The 25717-nt window shown below is 44.9% G+C and overlaps 1 protein-coding gene across 1 annotated transcript in view; it reads left to right on the top strand.

Annotated features, from left to right (window-relative positions):
- The window catches only part of rbks (ribokinase), a 182221-nt gene that overhangs the window by 71087 nt on the left and 85417 nt on the right, over nucleotides 1–25717 (top strand). Inside the window, exons 5-6 of the mRNA XM_033020557.1 lie at nucleotides 2872–3036; nucleotides 14423–14514. Of these exons, the coding sequence (XP_032876448.1) occupies nucleotides 2872–3036; nucleotides 14423–14514 (257 nt within the window). The remainder of the gene's footprint in view (nucleotides 1–2871; nucleotides 3037–14422; nucleotides 14515–25717) is intronic.

Below are 25717 nucleotides of genomic sequence, written 5' to 3'. Positions count from 1 at the left end.
TTTGGACAGGTACATGGACAGGAAAGGGTTTTGAGGGGGATGAGCCAAATGCAGGCAGGTGGGACTAGCTTAGACGGGGCATCTTGGTCACCATGGACAAGTTTGATTTAGTTTAATTTAGTTTAGAGATACAGCGTGGAAACAGGCCCTTTGGCCCACTGTGTCCGCATCGACCAGCGATCCCCGCACAACAACACTATCCTACACACACGAGGGACAAATTTACATTTACACCAAGCCAAACCTGTACAAACCTGTACAAAATGTAAGAGTATGCGAGGAAACCGAAGATCTCGGTGAAAACCCACGCAGGTGACGGGGAGAACGTACAAACTACGTAGTCGGGATTGAACCTGGGTCTCCAGCGCTGTAAGGCAGCAACTCTACTACTGCGTCACCTTGCTGTGTGACTATGGCTCTATGGCTTTTTGTTGTCATGGACAGTTGTGAAACAAGGCTAGAGTGCCTGAGATTCACTACAGTCAGGGATTATCACACACTCAGATCAACGGAGATTCAGATGCAAGTATATGCCACCATACGATGCACATAACTTCTGTGGAATTAGACTAAGCCTCCTTGTTCCTCAATGTTTCACGGTAGAGGAAGTAGATTAAAAAAATCCATTTCCTCAGTGGTTTTCTACAATTCCCTTTAAAAATGTAAAATCATAACTCGTAATACCAATAGGGAACAGAAACAGGAATGATGCAATTGAATTAATAATGCAAATCTCCACAGATGTCAGTACTGAAAAACTCTAAAGGTGAACTCTATTGCCGGTCGTATGATTCAGTTTTGAGGTGAACAGATAGAGGAAGAGATGAAAATAACCAGAATGAAAAAAAAACCAAAGACATAGAAAAATAGGTGCAGGAGTAGGTCGTTCAGCCCTTTGAGGCAGCACCCCCATTCAATATAATCACGGCTGATCATCTAAAATCAGTATCCCGTTCCAGCTTTTTCCTCATATCCCTTGATTCCTTTAACCCGAAGAGCTAAATCTAACTCTCTCTTGAAAACATCCAGTGAATTGACCTCCACTGCCTTCTGTGGCAGAGAATTCCACAGATTCACAACTCTCAAGGTGAAAATGTTTTCCTCATCTCAGCCCTGAAAGGTCTACCCCTTATTCTTAAACTTAGACTGTTTGAAGGAAGCAGGAACAACTTCACTGCTGATGATTAAAAACTATAAAGACCTGGAGTAACTCAGCAGGCCAGGCAGGATCTCTGGTGAACATGGATAGACAGTGTTTCAGATGGAGACCCTTCTTCAGACTGATTGTAAGGGGGAAAAGAAAGCTATGTTTTACTGTATGTTCAGTTTTTGATTAGATTTCGAATTTATACTTCAGTCAAAATGCCTGTTTTCTTGTACCATTAAGTTTAATCTTAACCAACCTCCCCTCCATTGACTCCATTTATACCTCACGCTGCCTCGGCAAGGCCAGCAGCATAATCAAGGACGAGTTTCACCCTGGCCACTCCCTCTTCTCCCCTCTCCCACCGGGCAAACTGTGAAAACACGCACCTCCAGATTCAGGGACAGTTACTTCCCAGCTGTTATCAGGCAACTGAATCACCCTACCACAACCAGAGAGCTGTGCTGTTTACTACCTCATTGGTGACCCTTGGACTATCCTTGATCGGACTTTGCTGGCTTTACCTTGCACTAAACGTTATTGCCTCATCATGCATCCAAACACTGTAAATGGTTTGATTGTAATCATGTATTGTCGTTCTGCTGACTGGATATTACACAATTCTCTATACTCATGACTGCGAAGCCGGTGATAGTGCAAACTCCATCATCAAGTTCGCTGACGACACCACTGTTGTGGGACGTATCACTGATGGGGACGAGTCAGAGTATAGAAGTGAGATTGAGTTACTGACCATATGGTGCCAGCATAATAACCTGGCCCTCAGCACCAGCAAATCCAAGGAACTGATTGTGGACTTTGGAAGGGGTAGAATGTGGGCCCACAGTCCCGTTTATATAAACGGGTCGATGGTTGAAAGCGTCAAGAGCTTCAAATTCCTGGGCGTGCATATCTCTGAAGATCTTTTCTGGTCCGTGAAAACTGATGCAATTATACAGAAAGCACATCAGCGCCTCTACTTCTGGAGAAGATTACGGAGAGTCGGTTTGTCAAGGAGAACTCTCTCTACCTTCTACAGGTGCACAGTAGAGAGCATGCTGACCGGTTGCATCGTGGCTTGGTTCGGCAACTTGAGCGTCCAGGAGCGGAAAAGACTACAAAAAGTAGCAAACACTGCCCAGTCCATCATCGGCTCTGACCTCCCTTCCATCGAGGGGATCTATCGCAGTCGCTTCCTCAAAAAGGCTGGCAGCATCATCAAGGACCCACACCATCCTGGCCACATACTCATCTCCCTGCTACCTTCAGGTAGAAGGTACAGGAGCCTGAAGACTGCAACAACCAGGTTCAGGAATAGCTAGTTCCCCACAGCCATCAGGCTATTAAACTCGGCTCGGACAAAACTCTGAACATTAATAGCCAATTATCTGTTTATTTGCACTTTATCAGTTTATTTATTCATGTGTGTATATATTTATATTATGTTATATGGACACACTGATCTGTTTTGTAGTCTTGCTTACTATGTTCTGTTGTGCTGAAGCAAAGCAAGAATTTCATTGTCCTATCAGGGACACCTACTATGTAAGGTGTCCTTGAGATTTTGTATGAAAGGCGCCCATTAAATATAAAATTTATTATTATTATTGTATGACAGTAAACTCTCTTGAATCTTGAATCTTAAAAGTTCTTCACTGTACCTTGGTACACGTGACAATAAATTAAACTAAACTCAATCTGACGGCCTATATTTTGTGATGTTACAGGACAGAATGCAATTGTTATAGTGGCTGGGGCTAACCTGCTCTTGAATTGTGAAGATTTGGTACGAGCTACGAACACGATCCGTTCTGCAAAGGTGGTTGTCTGCCAACTGGAAATTCAACCTGTCATCTCATTGGAAGCCTTAAAAATAGCACATGGGGCTGGTGGTAGGTATAGTTTATTTAAAGATTTGAACAATATTCTGTCAATGTTTTGTGATTTGATGGGATAGATTTCATGGAGTAATATCGAGCAGTTTCTACAATATGCAGTTGGTTACAATACATGTGTAGGAAGGAACTGCAGTTGCTGGTTTAAACCGAAAAATGACACAAGAAGCTGGAGTAAATCAGACAGCATCTGTGGAGAGAAGGAATGGGTGACGTTTTGGGTCGAGACCATTCTTCAGACTGGCTAGGGATAAGGGAAACGAGATATAGACGATGATGTGAAGAGATAAAGAACAAATGAATGAAAGATATGCAAAAAATTAACGATGATAAAGGAAACAGGCCATTGTTAGCTGTTTGTAGGGTGAAAATGAGAAGCTAGTGCGACCTGGGTGGGGGAGGGATGGAGAGAGAGGGAATACCTGAAGTGAGAGAAATCAATATTCGTAGCACTGGGCTGTAAGCTGCCCAAGCGAAATATGAGATGCTGTTCCTCCAATTTGCGTTTAGCCTCACTCTGACAATGGAGGAGACCGAGGACAGAAAGGTCAGTGTGGGAATGGGAAGGAGAATTAAAGTTCAGTCACTCTGCACCTCTGTCAGATTACAATACATTGTTATTCCCAAACTACAAACTGAAGATCAAACCTATGTCTAGTTAATTAACTATATTTTGGGGTCTTTTTTAAATTTCTAATAGTTATATCACCATTTTTAAGTTAACGTTGCAGTGTATCGTAATTGAGGACTGCACTCATTTGCCATGCACCGATTTTTTATTGTTAATGTAAAAAAAAGACAAAGTGCTGGAGTAACTCAGCGGGTCCGGCAGCATCTCTGGAGAACATGGATGGGTGACAGTTCTCACCCGAAACATTGCCTATCCATGCTCTCCAAAGATGCTGCCTGAGGTACTCCAGCACTTTGTGTCTTTTTTTTGTAAACCAGCATCTGCAGTTCCTTGTGTCTACAATGTTGAAGCACCATTTTGTTAGTCACTACAAAGTAACGCTAATATTTGGTCCAAAGGCCTGCATTTCATTTCTTTCTGGAAGCAACCTTTGTTTTCGCATTATGCCATCCTTAGATGTCTTGATGGGATAGTTACTCCAATTCTCTTAACATGAGAGCTCATATGTCATTTACCTTCCTAATCTTGTGGCAAGAGGCAGGATTTCTTATCTTAGTCTTGGATCAGATACATAGAATAAAGTAGGAGGGGCAAAGTTTAAAGGAGATGTGTGTGGCAGTTTTTTTTTAATACAAAAAGTTGTGGATGCCTGGAACGCACTGCCAGGGGTGGTTTATTTTAGTTGAAGTTTAGAGATGTGGGTGGCATAGCAGCAGAGTTGCTACTTTACAGCACCTGAGATCCGGATTCGATCCTGACTATGGGTGCTGTCTGTACGGAGTTTGCACGTTCCACCTGTGACCATGTGGGTTTTCTCCGGGTTCTCCGGTTTCCTCCCACATTCCAAAGACGTGCAGGTTTGTAGGTGAATTGGCTTCTGTAAAATTGGAAATTGTCCCTAGTGTGTAGAAATTGGGATAACATATAACGAGTGTACAGGTGATTGTTTGTTGCCGCGGTGGGCCGAAGGGCCTGTTTCCAGGTTGTACAGCATGGATAACAGCATGGAACAGGCCCTTCATCCCACCAAGTCCGCGTCGCCCTGCGATCACCTGTACATTAGTTCTATTCTACACACTAGGGGTAATTTACGTAAACCAAATAACCTACAAACCTGCACGTCTTTGGAGTATTTGAATTTGAATTTGATTCCTTTATTGTCATTCAGACCTTTCGGTCTGAACGAAATTATGTTGCCTGCAGTCATACACAGTAACAATAAATAACAAAACATACAATAAACACAAATTAACATCCACCACAGTGAGTTCACCAAGCACTTCCTCACTGTGATGGAGGCAAAAGTCTTAGTCTCTGTCTCTTCCCTCCTTGTTCTCCCTCTGCGCTGAGGCGATCGATCCAGGCCGAAGATGCCGCTCTCAATTCCAGCGGACCTCTGTGGTGATGTCGCCGCTGCAGAAAGCCGGAACGCGTCTCCGCTCTGAGTCGGCCCGCCACAGCCTCAGCTCCGAGTCCCGCTGCATCAGCTCCGAGTCCCGCTGCATCAGCTCCGAGTCCCGCAGCCACTACTCCGAGTCCCGCAGCCTCAGCTCCGAGTCCCGCAGCCTCAGCTCCGAGTCCCGCTGCAACAGCTCAGAGTCCCGCAGCCTCAGCTCCGAGTCCCGCTGCAACAGCTCAGAGTCCCGCAGCCTCAGCTCCGAGTCCCGCTGCCCCAGCTCCGAGTCCCGCTGCCCCAGCTCCGAGTCCCGCTGCATCAGCTCCGAGCCCCGCTGCATCAGCTCCGAGTCCCGCTGCCCCAGCTCCGAGTCCCGCTGCATCAGCTCCGAGTCCCGCAGCCTCAGCTCCGAGTCCCGCTGCATCAGCTCCGAGTCCCGCAGCCTCAGCACCGAGTCCCGCTGCAACAGCTCCGAGTCCCGCTGCATCAGCTCTGAGTCCCGCAGCCACTACTCCGAGTCCCGCTGCATCAGCTCCGAGCCCCGCTGCAACAGCTCCGAGTCCCGCAGCCTCAGCACCGAGTCCCGCTGCAACAGCTCCGAGTCCCGCTGCATCAGCTCTGAGTCCCGCAGCCACTACTCCGAGTCCCGCTGCATCAGCTCCGAGCCCCGCTGCATCAGCTCCGAGTCCCGCAGCCTCAGCTCCGAGTCCCGCTGCATCAGCTCCGAGTCCCGCTGCAACAGCTCCGAGTCCCGCTGCAACAGCTCCGAGTCCCGCAGCCTCAGCTCCGAGTCCCGCTGCATCAGCTCCAAGTCCCGCTGCATCAGCTCCGAGTCCCACAGCCTCAGCTCCGAGTCCCGCAGCCTCAGCTCCGGGCCGCTGCACCAGCTCCGAGTCCCGCTGCAACAGCTCCGAGTCCCACATTCTCGGCTCCGAGTCGGGCCGCTGCCGAAAGCTGGAACGCCGCATCAGCGAGTCGGGCCACCGCTGCCTCGGCCCCGAAGACGGCCAGCTGACATTAGTTGGTAAGTCCTGACTGGCTCTGCCTCCGGAGCCTCGAGGTCGGTCGCAGGTTGGAGACTGCCAGATCCGCCATTAGGCCTCAGCGCAGACGGAGGCAGAGAAGGGGGATACAACAAGAAAAAGTCGCATTCCCCCGAAGGGAGAGACAAAAAAACATGTTTAACCCCCCCCCCCCCCCCCCATAACACAAGCTAATAAACTAAAACTTAGCCAAAACAAGACAAAAAAAACAAAAACAAAAAGTAAAGACAGACGGACTGCAGGCGAGCCGCAGCTGTTAACAGCGCCGCCACTTCCGGAAGGAAAGGAAGGAAAGGTATGGAAGGAAACCAGAGCAGCCAGGGAAATCCTACTGGGTTACGGGGAAAATCATGGGTCTCTGGTACTGTGAGGTAGCAACTCTATCTCTGCGCCACCATGCTGCCTGGGTGCTGGTTGAGGCAGATGCGATAGTGGCGTTTAAGAGGTTTTTAGATAGGCTGATGGATAGGCAGGGACTGGAGGGATAAGGATTGTGTGCAGGCAGATGACATTAGTTTAACTTGGGATCATTTTTGGCATTTACATTGCGTGCCAAAGAGCCTGTCTGTCCCTGCGCTGTGATTGAATTGAATCCTTTATTTGTCATTCAGACCTTTCGGTCTGAACGAAATGCTGTTGCCTGCAGCCATACATGTAATAATAACAACACACAATAAACACAAATTAACATCCACCACAGTGAGTTCACCAAACACCTCCTCACTGTGATGGAGGCAAAAGTCTTAGAGTTACTGTCTCTTCCCTCCTCTTCTCCCTCTGCGCCGAGGCGATACCCCACCGGGCGATGGTATCAGTTAAAGCTCCGCGGCCCGGGGGTGGTCGAAGCTGCCCGCAGCTGTTGCAACGGGTGCTCCGGAAAACAGGCACCAGCCTGTGACCTGCGAGCTCCCGACATTGTCCTCCACTGGCCCGCGGCCGAGCCCCGGATCCAGGTCGCCGCCGCCAGAACGCCGCCTCAGCCGCCAGAGCACCGGGCCGCCCACAAGGCGCTATATAAGGCCCAACAATGTGCTATATTCTGAAGCTCATCTCTAAGTAAACCACTTTACAAATTAAACAAAGTAAGCTACCGGTGAGCTCTTCTGAAGCTTAATTGTTTTTAGTATTTAGACTGAAAAAAAACTTCTCATCTAGTACTGGTTGTCAGATGAGCAGTTACAATTTAGAGAAAGTGGAGAAATTGAAGGAGATTCTGAATTAATCATTCCACGTCCCAGCTTGTGGTAGTAGAAGGGGAGAGATTGACGTGGAGTACAGGTGTCCTCAGTCGCCCTTGGATCATTTGCCTGGAATGAAGCCAGTTATGCTTAAAGCTGTGGGATCATCCATTTTCCTATGTGGCAAGTTTAAGCATTCTCTTCAGAAAAGTTTAATTAATTTAGTTTAATGTCACGTGTACTGAGGTACAGTGCAAAGCTTTTGTTGCGTGCTATCCAGTCAGCGGAAAGACAATACATGATTACAATCGAGCCATTTACAGTGTACAGATACATGATAAGGGAATAACGTTTAGTGCAAGGTGAAGCCAGCAAAGTTCAATCAAAGATAGTCCGAGGGTCACCAATGAGATAGATAGAAGTTCACGACTGCTCTCTGGTTGTGTTAGGATGATTCAGTTGCCTGATTACAGGTGGGAAGTAACTGTCCCTGAAAATACCTCACGAGTTGGTATATGTAGGGTGGGCAGTTAGAACCTATTTCCCAGGATGGAAACATCAAATTCTAGAGAACAAAGCTTAGGTATGTTGCAAAGCCTACCTGAAGCGTCCTTGAAAATCTGCCGTTGCGGGTGTGCGCGATTTTGGCGCCGTTTAGAGGGGGCGGGTTTAAAACGCGATTTTCTCTAAGCTGTTCCAATCGAAAATGTTCAGCCTAGTTAATTATTAACGAAAAATCGCTGGAAGACCCCGTCGCAAAAGCTATTATTAGGTTTAAAGGCCTTGAATAATAGTTATAGTAGTTTAAAAATCAATCTCTAAACCCGCGACCGCCAGCAACCGCAGGGTCTCATAAAGCAAATAGCAGAAGTTAGGTTGTATATTTTTACATTAAAAAGGGCTTCTAAAGATCCCTTTATACAAAGTTTAATATTGCGAGTAGCTCAATTTGGGCCCATTATATCGCGCAGTATTTTTCTGGGCATTTGGGGCACAAATCTACCGCAATGTGAACGTTCTAAACCAGCGCGTTCCACAGGGACCCACTGGAAAGCTGATTTAAATGGGCATTTATTTACAGCAATTAAACACTAAATTCCTTCCATTTGGCCTATAAATTAATGTAAATGAGATTTAAAAATCATGTTTTATTGTGAATTATTTGTGAATATTATTTGGACATTTAGGCTATTTAAAAATGTTAATCATTTATTAAGAAATGGATAGATGTTTAGATCTAGTAATTGAAGTCTGAAATTAGCTACAATTAGGTAACTAACTAATTATATGCTTTAATTTCAGGTCATCCAAGTAAGATTATTTTATATTTGTTTCAGAATGCTTCAATCTATGATAACTGAAAATTTCATTCAGTTCTCTTAATTTTTAAGAAAGTTATGGGCTTTTGACTGTTCACGATCACAGCTTTTTTGTTATGTCCATAGAAAATCAATAGGGAACAAGATGCTAATTTCCCAGTATGAAAATGGCCATAACTTTTTAAATACTTGAGATATGAAAGTGAATTAGGTGTCAAATTAAACTTATATTTATGCTTTATCTGATGGGATAAATTACAGACTTGATTTTTAAAATCTCAAAATTTTGTAACATTGCTACAAAGCTCGAAGGTGAGAGAGGCAAAGTTTAAAGGAGATTTGCGGGGCAGGTTTTTTATTACACAGAGGGTAATGACTGTTTGAAACACGCTGCCAGGGGTGGTGGTGGAAGCAGATACAATAGTGGCATTTAGGAGACTTTTGGATAGGCACATGGATATGCAGGGAATGAAGGGATGTGGCTCGTGTGCAGGCAGATAAGTGTTGGCATCATGTACAGCACAGACATTGTGGGCCAAAGGGCCTGTTCCTGTGCTGTACTGCTCTATGTCATATAAGCAAGTGGTTATTTCCACAGCACATTTGTAGCACCTTGTGCTAAAATGGCATGGAAAAACTCTTGCCAATTGATGATTCGATGAGATTGCCAACCCTAGCACTGAGCTAAAGGATGCATTTTAGCCCCTTGGCAAGAGAAGTCAGAAGAAACTGCTGCAATGTTTGTGCCAGTTGACGAAAGGCGCAGACAGATATTTTAATCTCCAACAGTGAAAGATTTATTCCCCTGAGATATTGAGCTACAGTTCAGTTCAGTCTGCATCAATCAGCCTTTATAATTTTGGTCAACAATCATGGAATCAGCAAACAGGATAATGTAGAAAGTGAAGTCAAACCAGATAAGCAGTCCTGTCAGACTAAAGAGCATTGTAAGTATCTAATGAAAATATACAGCAACCTGTACCAAACTGGACCGAACGCGGACAGGTGAGGCTAGTGTAGCTGGGACTTGTTGGTCGGTGTGGGCAAGTTAGGTCGAAGGGCCCCTATCCATGCTGTATCTTAAAGATAGCGGAGTCAAGGTATATGGGGAGAAGGTAGACAAAAGTGCTGGAGAAACTCAGCGGGTGCAGCAGCATCTATGGAGCGAAGGAAATAGGTAACGTTTCGGGCCGAAACCCTTCTTCAGACTGATGTAGGGTGGGAGGGGGGGGGGGGGGTCGGGAGAAGAAAGGAGAAAGGAAGAGGAGGAGCCAGAGGGCTGAGGGAGAGCTGAGAAGGGGAGGAGACAGCAAAGGCTACCGGAAATTGGAGAAGTCAATGTTCATGCCGCTAGGGTGCAAATATGAGGTGCTGCTCCTCCAATTTCCGGTGGTGCTCACTCTGGCCATGGAGAAGGCCCAGGACATGGGGAGAAGGCAGGAACGGGGTATTGATTGGGGATGATCAGCCATCATCATTGATCAGCCATCATCAATCGAAGGGCCAAATGGCCTACTCCTGCACCTATTGTCTATGGCTCTTTGACTCTACAGGGCCGTTTAAGTTTTTAGCAAGCTGAATTGCCCAGTGTGTTGAAAGATTGACTATTGAGCAATGTGCGTGTAATGTCTTGCCTGTTCAATGACATGCTGAATAATTGAAGGCTTGTTGATCCATTAACATTTTGCAAGGAACATAGGAACATAGGAAGGACATTACTCAATCATAAATTTGGACCTTGATACATAAGGAGATTATAGGGAGAATATAGGCACAAAAAAGCTGGAGTAACTCAGCGGGTCAGACAGCATCTCCGGAGAATGGGAATAGGTGACGTATCGGGTCGAGATCTTCCTTCAGATGAAAAGTCACCCATTCCTTCTCTCCAGAGATGCTGCCTGTCCTGCAGAGTTGCTCCAGCTTTTTGTGTCTATCTTCGGTTCAAAACAGCATCTGCAGTTCCTTCATGCTCATCGCGGATGCTGTCCGTGTGGAGTTTGTACGCACTCCCTGTGACTGCGTGGGTTTCCTCCGCGTACTCCGGTTTCCTTCCACATCCCAAAGATGTGCAGGTTTGCAGGTTAATTGGCCTCTTTAAATTAGCCCTAGTCATAGTCATAGAATGATACAGTGTGGAAACAGGCCCTTCGGCCCAACTTGCCCACACCGGCCTACATGTCCCAGCCACACTTGTCCCACCTGCCTGCACTTGGTCCATATCTCTCCAAACTTGTCCTATCCATGTATCTGTCTAACTGTTTCTTAAACGTTGGGATAGCCCCAGCTTCAATTACCTCCTCTGGCAGCTTGTTCCATACAACCACCATGAAAATGTTACCCCTCAGATTCCTATTAAATCTTTTCCCCTTCACCTTGAACCTACAGTATGTTCCTAGGTCCTCGATTCCCCTACTCTGGGCAAGAGATTCTATGCACCGACCCGATCTATTCCTCTCATTATTTTTCACCCCTCATCCTCCTGCCCTCCAAAGAATAGAGTCCCAACCTGCTCAACCTCTCCCTCTAGTCCTGGCAACATCCTCGCAAAACTTCTCTGAACCCTTTCTAGCCTGACAATATCTTTCCTATAAATGGTGCCCAGAACTCTAAATGTGGTCTAACTAACATCTTATACAACTGCAACTTGACCTCCAAACTTCTATACTCATCATGTGTCAGGAGTGGATGAGAAAGTGGGATGACATAGCCAGTGAACGAGTGACCGATGGCCGTCATGGATTTGGAGGGCCGAAGATTCTATTTTCATGCTGTATCTCTAAACTAAACTAATCTAGATGCTCGGGTGGCATTTTCACTCTTTGCTAATCTGCTCCTGCGGGGCAAATTACAGGGCCCAGTTGCAATGCAGAAATGGAGAATTGTGACCAGTCAAAGCCCAGAGATGCCTTATCTCTATGAAACTGGGCTGCTGAAGGCTGGAGTGGACTATTCTCTGGGCCTGGTATTCTGGCAGGACTGACAGAAGGATCCTTCTGGCCAAGACAGTGAATCTCCATTTTTACAGTGGTTTGAAAGGGGAAAGGATCTTAATTGTGGATGTTGAGACCAGCAGCAACATCAGCAATTCAAGAGTCAAGAATCACATTGTTTCATTGTCACAAGTACCGATAAAGGAAATTCTATCTTGCAGCAGCAAAATAGGCCTGTAAACACAATAGAGATACAAAGTGCTGGAGTAACTCAGCGGGACAGGCAGCATCTCTGGAGAGAAGGAATGGGTGATGTTTAGGGTCGAGACCCTTCTTCAGACTGAGAGTCAGGGGAGGGGGAGACACCGAGATAAGGAAGGGTAAGGTGTGACAACGAGACATCAAAGGGGATGGAGATCAAGGAAAATGTAGAACAGATCCATTGTTAGCTAGCAGAAAGTAACAACCAGGCAAACAGAGATAAAATGGAATCAGGGACAGTCAGACTGGTCGAAGAACTGGGAGGGGGGAGGGATGAAGAGAGAGGGTAGCTTGAACTTAGAGAATTCAATGTTCATACTGCTGGGGTGTAAGCTGCCCAAGCGAAATATAAGGTGCTGTTTCTCCAATTTGTGCTGGGCCTCACTCTGACAATGGAGGAGGCCCAGGCCAGAAAGGTCAGTGTGGGGATGGGAGGGGGAGTTAAAGTGTTTAGCAACCTGGAGATCAGGTAAGTTTAGGCGGACTGGACGGAGTTGTTCAGCGAAACGATTGCCGAGCCTGCCTTGCTTTCACCGATATATAAAAGTCCATACGTGGAACAGCGGATACAGTAGATGAGGTAGGAGGAGGTGCAAGTGAATATACAATAAACAATAAATTTGGAACAAAATGGAAGTAATATCTTAACAAAATATGGTATTTATTATTTCTGGTAGAGCTGCAGTGGGTAGAGCTGCTGCCTCACAGTGCCAGAGACCCAGGTTCGATCCTGACTACGGGTGCTGTGTGTACAGTGAGTTTGTACCTTCTCCCTGTGACCACGTGGGTTTTCTCCGAGTGCTCCTGTTTCCTCCCCCACTCCAAATACGTACAGGTAGACAAAAGTGCTGGAGAAACTCAGCGGGTGCAGCAGCATCTATGGAGCGAAGGAAATAGGGCCCGAAACGTTGCCTATTTCCTTCACTCCATAGATGCTGCTGCACCTGCTGAGTTTCTCCAGCATTTTTGTCTACCTTCTATTTTCCAGCATCTGTAGTTCCTTCTTAAACCCAAAGACGTACAGGTTTGTAGGTTAATTGGCTTCTGTAAATTGTAAATTGTAAATCGTCCATGTTGTGAGGGATAGTGCTGGTCGGCGCAGACTCGGTGGGTTGAACCCTGTATCACTTAAGTCTAAAGTAAAGTTTCATGGTCCATGTTAACCGAATTATGTTGTTAGGGCAGCGTAGCATCACAGCTTGTAGAGTCGCTGTCTGTGTGGAGTTTGCAAGATCTCCCTGCGACCATGTGGATTTCTTCCAATCAGGTTTTATTCAAATAGGGACAATTAATTCTGATGAAAGCTTAAAAATTGTGTGCATTAATGATTTCCAGAGGCCTCAAGATCTGTATTTGGTTTGCGAGTTAAAGTCTGTGTAGAAAGACGTTCTCCCATGTGCCTCGTGGAATCTCAGTTTAATTTGTGCTTGAGCAATATGCAGAGTGAAGGGGAGTGATTACATTTGGAAAAACATTCTTGTGAATTCTTTGCCACAAAAGGCTGTGGAGGCCAAGTCAATGGATATTTTTTTGAGGCAGAGATAGATAGATTTTTGATTAGTACGGGTGTCAGGAGTTATGGGGAGTAGGCAGGGGAATGGGGTTAGGAGGGAGACATAGATTTTATTTATTTATTTATTTATTTATTCCGAACAAGTAAAGACATTAAAGACATTAATATTAACAAAATCGAAATTATCAAACAATTGGACATTACAATCAATATTTACAAAGCAATGAGAAGAACAAAATCAAAGTTCCAATGTCCAACTCTGTGTCTGTACAAGCTCGAAAAGGAGTGAGAAGAAGAATAACTTATTAAATCTCACCCCTTTTCCCCAACACTTCTACCATATTTAAAAATCAATTCATTACTTATAATAATACTACCCTAGGCAATTTCCCATAATACCTACAGACATATATATACATACAACTATTATGTACATACAAACTTCATATCTGAAGTACCCAAACATAAGTAAACAATAGTAAAGCAATAGATAAACATCAACCCCCACTTGTCAACCATCCCCTCCATCCCTGTACCCCTTGAGAATTATTTTTTTATATATCATTTTAAAATGATTCATGTTTGTGCATTGCTTCAATTCCCCGTTCAATTTATTCCACACTCCTACTCCACAAACCGAAATACAAAAGGTTTTTCTAGTCGTACGGACTTTTTGTTTCTTAAAGTTAAATATTCCTCTAGATCAGCCACGATTGAATGGCGGAGTAGACTTGATGGGCTAAATGGCTCCTATCATTGTTTTTTCTACTCACTGGAGGACAATTTACAGAAGCCAAGTAAGCTCCAAACCTGCACGTCTTTGGGATGCGGGTGGAAACTGGAGCACCCGGAGAAAACCCACGTGGTCACAGGAAGAACGTACAAACTCCACACAGACAGCACCGTGGTCTGGTTTGAGCCCAGGTCTCTGGTGCTGTGAGGCAGCATCTCTACCAGCTACGCGCTGTGTCCCACCACTTTCTATTTATTTGGTCTACCTTTACCCCGAGAGCAATTTTCTTATAATCACTTCCAACCAAAACAGTAATTAACTTTTAATTTCTTTTTATTGAATTAATCTTTAATTTCTTTTTATTTAATTAATCTTCCAGTGAAGACCATCTTCAACCCTGCTCCGGCTATTGCTGATCTTGATCCCGATTTCTACAAAAACACAGATGTCTTCTGCTGCAATGAGACCGAGGTACTGTATCGCTATATCTTATTTTATTCTTGATGATACAGTGAGCTAACTTTCTTTGTCGCTCTGAGATCTGTGTCCGAAAGCAGTCTAGGTTTACGAGTTGGTCTAAAATGTCACTTGCTTTCATTATCCACAAGGCTGGTGTCTTTGATTTACTGCCGCTGCTTCATTTCCATCCACCCACGAGAGCTTGCTTCCCTTGCAACCTGTTTCTCTCTCGGTTCACAGACTCGCCAGCCGCCTGCCACTTTTGTGGGCTGGAAGAGTCTGTGTTCCACGTCTATAGCCCCCGGTTGTAGTTCCCGTTCCATTATCTAAAGAGGCTGCTCCTTGCCTTCTGGCTGCACTTCGCACCCACCATCCTCATCCTTGGACACCCTGTCCGTAGAGGAGAGAGTAGGGCCATGGATTTCCTGGTTGGGTTGCTCCTGGGCCTGGCCAAGTTGGCCATCCGCAAGTCACGGCATCAGGCGGAAGAGCCGGCTGCCTGCCCCTTTTCCGGGGTTACGTCCGTGGTGTTAGAGAGGGACTAAGTGCTGTCCATAGTTGATATTTCTAAACAAAATAGGATTTATTTCTGCAGAATCGTCCCACCATAACCAGAGAGCAGTGCTGAACTACTATCTACCTCTTTGGTGACCCTCGGACTATCCTTGATCAGAGTTTGCTGGCTTTATCTTGAACTAAACGTTATTCCCTTATCATTTATCTATACACTGTAAATGGCTCGATTGTAATCATGTATTGTTTTTCCGCTGACTGGTTAGCATGCAGCAAAAGCTTTTCACTGTACCTTGGCACACGTGGCGATAAACTAAAACTGAAACTGAACTGAAAGTATGTGTATGCCTGTAGAAATGCATAGCCCTGTTGCATCAATACTTGTATGTGGTATGCAGTATTCCAAGGCTGACTGATTTATGCGGCACCAAATGTAAGTTCCATTGCATTCACTGTTGCTGAGTGCTTGCATGTATTTGAGCTAAGCCTCGGGTTCCAGTATACAAGACCACTTCCCCTTTGCTCTCATGATAAGGATCAGTTTGCCAAGAATAATAGTCTTTGCAAAAGCACGACCCATGTATAAAACATGGCTCCAACATTGTCCTCAATATGCTTCCGCACATTTTTGGGGGATATGGGAGGAAACTGGAGCACCAGGAGGAAACCCACTTGGTCACGTGCAACGTGCAAACTCCACACACAGACGGCACCCGAGGTCCAGGATCGAACCCGTGTACAAAACATGCCTCAAATTACGTTGTGCTCAAAATGTTCCTGCACATCTTTATGGGATGTGGGAGGAAACCCACACGGTCACAGGGAGAACGTGCGAACTTCACACACAGACAGCACCCGAGGTCAGGATTGAACTAGGGTCTCGGGTTGAACAATTCACCCAAATAGGTTGATGCAGTCAGTTTGTGTATAAACAACTATTATCTAGTGATTCAATGTGGCTGCGTGATAGCGTTTTTGAGGTCTTATTTCATTTCTGTATTTTAATGCTAGATATGTGGGAGATAAGCTATATGAGGGAAACCTTTGACAGAAGATAGACACAAAATGCTGGAGTAACTCAGCGGGCCAGACAGCATCACTGGAGAGAAGGAATGGGTGATGTTTCGGGTCGAGATTCTTCTTCAGACTCTTTTTGTGGCTATCTTCGGTTTAAACCAGCATCTACAGTTCCTTCTTACACATTAAACCTTTGACAGAAATGGATCCAAATTCACAAAGGTTACAGTAAGCATCGTGCAAAGTTAATGAAACTGGAAGTATGCAGTGCGGTAAAAAGCTCATGAGAATTAGTTTTAAAATCAATGTAAAGATAATCAAATAAATGTTGAAGATCATAAATTGGCAACTGAATCAGAAACAGACACAAAGTGCTGAAGTAACTCAGCGGGTCAGGCAGCATCTCTTGGAGTAAAAGAATAGGTGACGTTTTGGGTCGAGATCCTTCAGACTGAGAGTCAGCGGAGAGAGAAACAAGAGATATAGATGGTACTTAGGACAAATGAATGGAAGATGTGCAGAAAGCAATTGTATTTTCCTAATTTCCTTGCTTATCGTTGCTTTCTGCATACCTTCCATTAATTTGTCATAATTACTGTCTATATCTCTCGTTCCCCTTTCCCCTGACTCTCAGTCCGAAGAAGGGCCTTGGCCTGAAAAGTCACCTATTTATGTTTCTCCAGAGATGCTGCCTGACCCGCTGAGTTACTCCAGCTTTTTATATCTGTCTTTAGGTTTGTAGGTTAATTGGCTTTGGTAAAAATTGTAAATTGTCCCTAGTGTGTTGGATAGTGCTAGTGAAGTCACTGGTCGGCCCGGACTCGGTGGACTGAATGGCCTTTTTCTGCGCTGTATCTGTAAACCTCTTCCTTTTCTCCAGAGATGCTGCCTGACCCGCTGAATTACTCCAGCTTTTTGTGTCTTCGGTTTAAACCAGCATCTGCAGTTCCTACACAGCTCTAAATCAGATGTATACTCAATACAAAACTGTAGACATTGTCTTCCCATGTAGTTAGCGACTCACTAATTTGGGTTTTGTTACATCTGTTGAGATCAGGTCATGGTGAGATGGCAAAGATATGATTTCATGTATTAAATGTGCTGTGGCTTTCTGAAATGCCATCTGGTTTTCTCCCCAGTCATCAAACACAGTTAATTTCTCCAAGGGATGATGTATTTTTCTTAACATTTATCTCTTGACAAGTAAAACAGGCTTTCAGTACTAAAATTAAAAGCAAATACTGCGGATGTTGGTTATCTCAAATGATAATAAAATAAATTCACAGCAGGTCAAACAAATAAACACAAAATGCTGGAGTAACTCAGCGGGACAGGCAGCATCTCTGGATGGAAGGAATGTGTGACGTTTCGGTTCGAGGCGCTTCAGTCTGGTCAGACAGATGCTGTGGAGAAAGAAGCAGAGTTTACCATTCGAGTCGCCAACATTGATCTTTACAATATACAGTGCTTTCAGAAAGTATTCAGACCCCTTCACTTTTTCCACATTTTGTTACGTTACGGCCTTATTTTAAAATGGATTAAATTATTTTTTTATCATCATCAATCTAAACACAATACCCCAGAATGAAGAAGCGAAAACAGGTGTTTAGAAATTTTTGCAGTGTAATTAAAAAGAAATAACTGAAATATCACATTTACATAAGTGTTCAGACACTTTGCTGTGACACACAAAATTGAGCTTAGGTTCATTCTTGATTATCCTTGAAATGTTTCTACATCTTGATTGGAGTCCAACAGTGGTAAATTAAATTGATGGGACATGATTTGGACAGGCACACACCTGTCTAAATAAGGTCCCACTGTTGACAGTGCATGTCAGAGCAAAAACCAAGCCACGAAGTCGAAGGAATTGTCCATGGATCTCCGAGACAGGATTGTGTCGAGACACAGATCTGGGGAAGGGTATAAAACAATTTCTGCAGCATTGCAGGTCCCGAAGAGCACAGTGGCCATCGTCATTCTTAAATGGAAGAACTTTGGAACCACCAGGACTCTTCATACAGCTGGCCGCCCGGCCAAACTGAGCAATAGAGGGAGAAGGGCTTTATTCAGTTACAGAGAAAGGTTGAACAAGTTAGGGCTTTATTCTTTGGAGCGCAGAAGGTTAAGGGGGGACTTGATAGAGGTCTTTAAAATGATGAGAGGGATAGACAGAGTTGACGTGGATAAGCTTTTCCCACAGAGTAGGGAAGGTTCAAACAAGGGGACATGACTTGAGAATTAAGGGACAGAAGTTTAGGGGTAACATGAGGGGGAACTTCTTTACTCAGAGAGTGGTGGCTGTGTGGAATGGGCTTCCAGTGAAGGTGGTGGAGGCAGGTTCGTTTTTATCATTTAAAAATAAATTGGATAGTTATATGGACGGGAAAGGAATGGAGGGTTATGGTCTGAGCGCAGGTATATGGGACTAGGGGAGAATACGTGTTCGGCACGGACTAGAAGGGTCGAGATGGCCTGTTTCTGTGCTGTAATTGTTATATGGTTATATGGTTATAAGGGCCTTGGTCAGGGAGGTGACCAAGAACCCGCTGGTCACTCTGACAGAGCTCCAGAGTTCCTCTGTGGAGATGGGAGAACCTTCCAGGAGGACAACTATATCTGCAGCACTCCACCAATCAGGCGTTTATAGTAGAATGGCCAGACGGAAGTCACTCCCCAGTAAGAGACACATGACAGCCGCTTGGAGTTTGCCAAAAGGCATGAGAAACATGATTCTCTGGTCTGATGAAACCAAGATTGAACTCTGTGGCCTGAATGCCAAGCGTCACGTCTGGAGGAAACCAGGCATCGCTCATCACCTGGCCAATACCATACCTACGGTGATGCATGGTGGTGGCAGCATCATCCTGTGGGGATGTTTTTCAGTGGCAGGAACTGGGAGACTAGTCAGGATTGAGGGAAAGATGAACGGAGCAAAGTACAGCGAGATCCTTGATGAAAACCTGCTCCAGAGCGTTCTGGACCTCAGACTGGGGCGGAGGTTCACCTTCCAACAGGACAACGACCCAAAGCACACAGCCAAGACAACGCAGGAGTGGCTTTGTGACAAGTCTGTCAATGTCCTTGAGTTGCCCAGCCAGAGCTCGGACTTGCACCCGATCGATGATCTCTGGATGGACCTGAAAATAGCTGTGCATCGACGCTCCCCATCCGACCTGACAGAGCTTGAGAGGATCTGCAGAGACGAATGGGAGAAATTACCCAAATACAGGTGTGTCAAGCTTGTGGTGTCATACCCAAGAAGAATTGAGGCTGTAATCACTGCCAAAGATGCCCCAATAAAATACTGAGTAAAGGGTGTGAATACTTATGTAAATGTGATATTTCATTTTTTTTTTTTTAATTGCTTTGCAAAAATTTCTAAATGACTGTTTTTGCTTTTTTATTCTGGGGTATTGTGTGTAGATTGATGATAGAAAAAATGAATTGAATCTATTTTAGAATAAGGCTGTAACGTAACAAAATGTGGAAAAGTGAAAGGGTCTGAATACTTTCTGAATGCACTGTATATTGATTACAATATTGATTACAATCCTTCTTATCACCCATGCTGCTCCCATCCTCCCTTACCAGTGAATGGTAGGCCCGGGGTAGTGTTTTAGAGCAGACGGATCTAGGAGTACAGGTGCATGGTTCCTTAAGGTCGAGTCGCAGGTAGATAAGGTGGTCAAAAAGGCTTTTGTCACTTTGGCCTTCATCAGTCAGAGTATTGAATATAGAAGTTGGGAGGTCATGTTGCAGTTGTATAAGATGTTGGTGAGACCGCATTTAGAGTATTGTGTTCAGTTCTGGGCACCATGTTATAGGAAAGATATTGTCAAGCTTCAAAGGGTTCAGAAAAGATTTACAAGGATGTTGCCAGGACTAGAGGGTGTGAGCTATAGGGAGAGGTTGAGTAAGCTGGGTCTCTATTCCATGGAGCGCAGGAGGATGAGGGGAGATCTTATAGAGGTAAAGATTTAATATGAATCCAAGGGGTAGCTTTTTCACACAAAGGGTGGTGGATGTGTGGAACAAGCTGCTGGAAGAGGTAGTTGAGGCTGGGACTGTTTAAGGAACAGTTAGACAGGTACATGGATAGGACAGGTTTGGAGGGATATGGACCAAGCGCAGACAGGTGGGACTAGTGTAGCTGGGACATTGTTGGCTGGTGTGGGCGAGTTGGGCCAAAGGGCCTGTTTCCACACTGTATATTACTCTATGACTCCATAACTCTAGTGTGTGTAGGATTTTGTTAGTGTGCAGATGTTGTGGTTGGCGTGGACCCGATGGGCCAAAGGGCCTGTTTGCGCGCTGCATCTCTAAACTAAACTAAACCTTTAATGTAGTTAGAAGGCTGTGATATTTACTCCATCAAGCAGTCAGGTAATTCTAATGGAGTTTCTCCAGGACAACCAAAACGCCTGAATTCAATTCAAAACCTGCAGTTGGTCATTTTTAGTGAATAATTCGCCTAAATTACTAACCTCTTTCTCTGGAAAATTCATAATCATTCCAAAAGATGCAGCTTAAATCAAAGTTCAGTGGGTATGGGTTGTGTTTTCACTTATTTATCATCAATTTACTCGTAATGAGTTTATACATTTATCATCAATCCCGCCCACTCACTCGCTGGTTAAAATCCACACCTCCCACAAAATCAGCAGTCAAACAGTAGGGCACTGGAGCATAGCGACTCTCTGTGTGCTAGTCCCAGAAGAGGATGTACTATTGTCCGATACAATCACCCTTCTCTTTTAAATCTCTTTTCCGCCTGTAAATCTAACTGGAGCTGTTACACTGCACCATATTCTGCGCTATATATTTTCCTCTGCTCCAGTTTAGTTTAGTTCAGTTTATTAATTTTATTATGTATCAATATTCAGTAAAAAACTTTTGCTTGCGTGCTATCCATTCAAGAGAAAGACTATACATGAATAGCGTCACACCGCGTGGAAACAGGCCCTTCGGCCCAACTTGTCCACACCAACCAACACGCCACACCTACACTCGTCATGTCACAACCAACAACTTTTATCCCATATCCCTCTAAACCTGCCGTAACCATATACCTAAATGAAATAGACACAAAAAGCTGGAGTAACTCAGTGGGACAAGCAGCATCTCTGGTAGAAGAAATGGGTGAGGTTTCGGGTCGAGACCCTTCTTCAGACTCTGCAGTTCCTTCCTACATGTTGAAATGTTTCTCAGTTGCAATAGTATCTGAATGCAATACCATGAGTACAATCAAGTGCACAAATAAAGGGAACAACATTTAGTGCAAAGATATAACCTTAAAGTCTGATAAAATCCGTTTAAAGAAAAGTTTAAGGTCTCCAATGAGGAGGACAAGTTTGCCTTGTTTATATTTATGTATAGTATAATCTAATTTGATTGGATAACATGCAAAATAAAGTTGTTCACTGTACAGTACCTCAGTTCACGTTAAAATAAACTTAAATTACCTTATCTTTTATCAGACCCAGGTAGGCCAATATATTTCTGCTGGAGGAACTCAGCGGGGCATGCAACATCTGTGGAGAGAGCTAAACACCTTAACTCCCCCTCCCATTCCCACACAGACCTTGCTGTCCTGGGCCTCCTCCATTGTCAGTGAGACCCAGCTCAAATAGGAGGAACAGCACCTCATATTTCGCTTGGGCAGCTTACACCCCAGTGGTATAAACATTGACTTCTCTAACTGCAAGTAACCCTTGCTTTCCCTCTCTCTCCATCTCTCCCCCATCCTAATTCTCCGACTAGTCTGACTGCCTTCCTGATTCAATTTTATCTCTGTTTGCTTTGTTGTCACCTTACCCTAGCTAACTATGATCTACTCTATATTTTCATTGATCTTCGTTCCACTTTGATGTCTCGTTTTCCCACCTTACCCTTCCGTATCTCTGTGTCTCGGGTCAGGACCCTTCTTCATGGTCGGGACCCAAAGTGTCGCCCGTCCATTCCCTCCACAGATGCAGTCAGCCCAGCTGAGTTCTTCCAGCAGTTTATTTTTGTGCTCAAGATCTCAGCATCTGCCATCTGTTCTATCGCCAGTACTTTTCTGCATAATTCCATAAGGGTGGTTTTGTTTCTTCATAGTTTCATTAAAATCAAATTGCACAAATCGGGGAAGGAAATGACTTTCTTTATACGTTATTATGTAAGATCATTTTTTACATTCCAGGATTATCATGACCTGTAATGAATGCACCACAATGAGGAAGGAGTCACGAGTGTTTAATTGTCATATGTAACGACAATGGAGCAATGAAATTCTTCCTTGCAGCAGCACAACAGACCTATAAACGCAAAACACGTGAATAATAGATAATAAACAAAAATGTCATGACTTGAATAATGCCAATACTCATGCAAAAACAATCCAGAAGTCCATAGTGCAACGGGCGGTCACGGTGGTGCAACGGTAGAGTTGCTGTCTTGCAGCGAATGCAGCGCCGGAGACCCTGGTTCAATCCTGACTACGGGTGCTGTCTGTACGGAGTTTGTACGTTCTCCCCGTGATCAGCATGTGTTTTCTCCGAGACCTTCGGTTTCCTCCCACACTCCAAAGACGTATAGGTTTGTAGCTTAACTGGCTTGGTAAATGTAAAAATTGTCCCTAGTGTGTGTGTAGAATGTGCGGGGATCGCTGGTCGGCGCGGATCCAGTGGCCTGAAGGGCCTATTTACGAGCTGTATCTCTAAAACTAAATCTAAAAAACGAATAATCCATAGTTCACAATTGAGGTTCGTGTTGTGTCGCGTTCAATAGCCCAACGGTTGTTGGGAAGAAGCTGTTCCCGAACCTGAAAGTCACAGTTTTCAGACTGTAGAAGGATTCCCACCCAAAATGTCACCCATCCTTTTTCTCCGGAGATGCTGATTGACCAGCTGAATACTTTGTGTCTGTCTACAGTTTTCAGGCTCCTGTGTCTTCTTCCCGATGGCGGGGGTGAAATGAGAGTGTGGTCAGGGTGGTGTGGGTCTCTGATGATGCTGGCTACTTTCTTGAGGCAGCGACTGCTGTAGATCTCATCAATGGAGGGGAGGTCAGTACCTGTGATGCACCAGGCTGTCGATCACTATTTGCATTCTCCTTCGCTCAAAGAGGAGGCAGATCCGTTTGTAGTATTTGAAAGATTATGCAAAGAGAATTTTGCCAGGCCTTGAAAACAGTTGAGAAGAGTTGAGAAAGTGGGACTATTTGGACAGCTGCAACAAAAAAACAGGAATGTAATGCTGAGGCTCTATATGGCGCTGGTCAGGCCGCATTTGGAGTATTGTGCGCAATTTTGAGCACCATATCTAAGGAAGAATGTGCTGGCTCTGGAGAGAGTCCAGAGGAGGTTTGCAAGAATGATCCCAGGAATGAGTGGATTAACTTATGATGAGCGTTTGTCGGCACTGGGCCTGCACTCGCTGGGGTTTAGCAGAATGAGGGGGGACCTCATTGAAATGTACTGAATAGCGAAGGGCTTGGATTGAATGGATATGGAGTGGATGTTTCCACTAGTGGAAGAGTCTAGGACTGGAGGTCATAGCCTCAGAATTAAAGGATGTTCCTTTAGGAATGAGATGTGAAGGAATTTCTTTAGTCAGACGGTGGTGAATCTGTGCAATTCTTTGCCACAGAAGGCTGTGGAGGCCAAGCCAATTGATATTTTTAAGGCAGAGATAGATAGATAGATTCTTGATTAGTACGGGTGTCAGGGGTTATGGGGAGAAGGCAGGAGAATGGGGTTAGGAGGGAGAGATAGATCAGATTGAATGGTGGAGTAGACTTGATGGGCCAAATGGCCTAATTTTGCACCTATTACTTATGACCTTATGACATGAGATGTGGTGCCTCCTGTGTCTTCCTCTACACTGTATGACATTGAGACGCTGCCTGCAGGCACCACAAAGCAGCTGCTAAATTTTCCGAAGGTTTTTATATCTTTTTCCCTTTGCATATCTTTAACTTCCTTGTTCCTGACTGTTCTTGTAAATGAGCCTGCACACAGAGTTTGTTTTTGCTAGAGCTGATGCCTGGGAAAAATAACACAGTGTGCCCAGATTGAGGAGCAGAACCTGTTTTATTTGGAAAATAATGGGATTAGTTCAGCTGTTGAAGCTGTCCACCTGCTTAACCTGTGATAGTCAGTGCAGCAACTATTATTTTTTTGTTATATTATATCAACAGCATGAACATTGAATTTGCGTAGGAAGGAACTGCAGATGCTGGTTTAAACCGAAGATAGACACAAAAAGCTGGAGTAACTCAGCGGGACAGGCAGCATCTCTGGAGAGAAGGAATGGGTGAAGTTTCGGGTCGAGACCCTTCTTCAGGCTATCTAGAGATGCTGCCTGTCCCGCTGAGTTACCAGCTTTTTGTGGCTTTGAACGTTGAATTCTTCAACTTTGGGTAACTACAAAACCCTCCACCTGTCCCTTCTACTCCCTCAACCCCTGTCCCCTCCCCTCTCACCGGTGTCCCACCTAGACTCACATCCATGCTCCTCCCTTTCCACCTCCTCACATCCACTGCCGCTCCCTTTCTTCCTACATTCCTCCCTCTGGCTTCACAATTCTCATCTTTTCAATCCTTTTGTCTCACACCTCCTGTCCTTTCATGTCTGGCCTTTGTCCAATCATCCCCTATCAACCCCCACCCACACCTGTACCCACCCATTACCTGCCAAGCTTTGAACAGCCCCTCCTCTCTTTCAGTTTTCTTCCCCCACCCCCTACAATCAATCAGAAGCAGGCCCCTAACCCAAAACGCCACCTATCCATGTTCTCCAGAGACGCTGCCTGAGCCGCTGAGTTACTCCAGCACTTTGAGTCTTTTCCTATTATTAAACAGATCAGGTAGCTAGAAATGCAGTTATTCCCAGTCCTAGCTTTTCCTTTTCAGCCCTTAGAAACATAGAAAATAGGTGGAGGAGCAGGCCATTCGCCCCTTTGAGCCATTAAAAATGATCATGGCTGATCATCCAAAATCAGTACCCCGTTCCTGCTTTCTCCACATATTTCTTGATTCCGTGAGCCCTGATCTAAATCTAACACTCTCTTGAAAACATCCAGTGAATTGACCTGTGGCAGAGAATTCCACAGATTCACAACTCTTGTTAGAATAGAAACTAACTCCAGCTGGGCAACCATCTTATGGTACAGTTGACTCAAAGACAAGGTACTGGAGATTTGAGACCATTCTCCAGTTTATTGTTTTACCGAGGCCAGGATCAAATTGCGTTTGTTTAAGGAAGTCGACACGTCACAGGCTGTTGTCAAAGAAATTTGGAGGAACAAGGAAATACAGATGCTGGAACCTTGAGCAAAACACAGAGTGCTGGAGGAATGCAGCAGGTCGGGCAGCATCTGTGGAGGGAATGGATAGGTGACGTTTTGGGTCGGGTCTCTTCAGATTTGATTTGAAGAAGATTTGATCGCCTGGTTCGATAAGGGTAATTTAGAGTGGCACAGCAATGGAGTTGCTGCCGAAAGGGCCTGTCCCACTTTCACGAGGTAATTCACGAATTCTCCCGAATTTTCCCCATGATTCAAACTCGCAGAAAGTTCGTAACAAGTCCGTAGGAGTCCGTAGATATATCACAGCGGCTTGTTATGCTCGCCGTAGGTACTCTTGGCATCAGGTAAGTCGGGACGTTTTTTCCAGCCCGATAAAAAATGTCCACGAGTAAAAA

The sequence above is a fragment of the Amblyraja radiata genome, chromosome 5 (genome assembly GCF_010909765.2).
Source record: "Amblyraja radiata isolate CabotCenter1 chromosome 5, sAmbRad1.1.pri, whole genome shotgun sequence".
Classification (NCBI taxonomy): Eukaryota; Metazoa; Chordata; class Chondrichthyes; order Rajiformes; family Rajidae; genus Amblyraja; species Amblyraja radiata.
The sequence above is the reverse complement of the archived record's forward strand: the minus strand, read 5'-3'. Positions and strand labels throughout refer to the sequence as shown.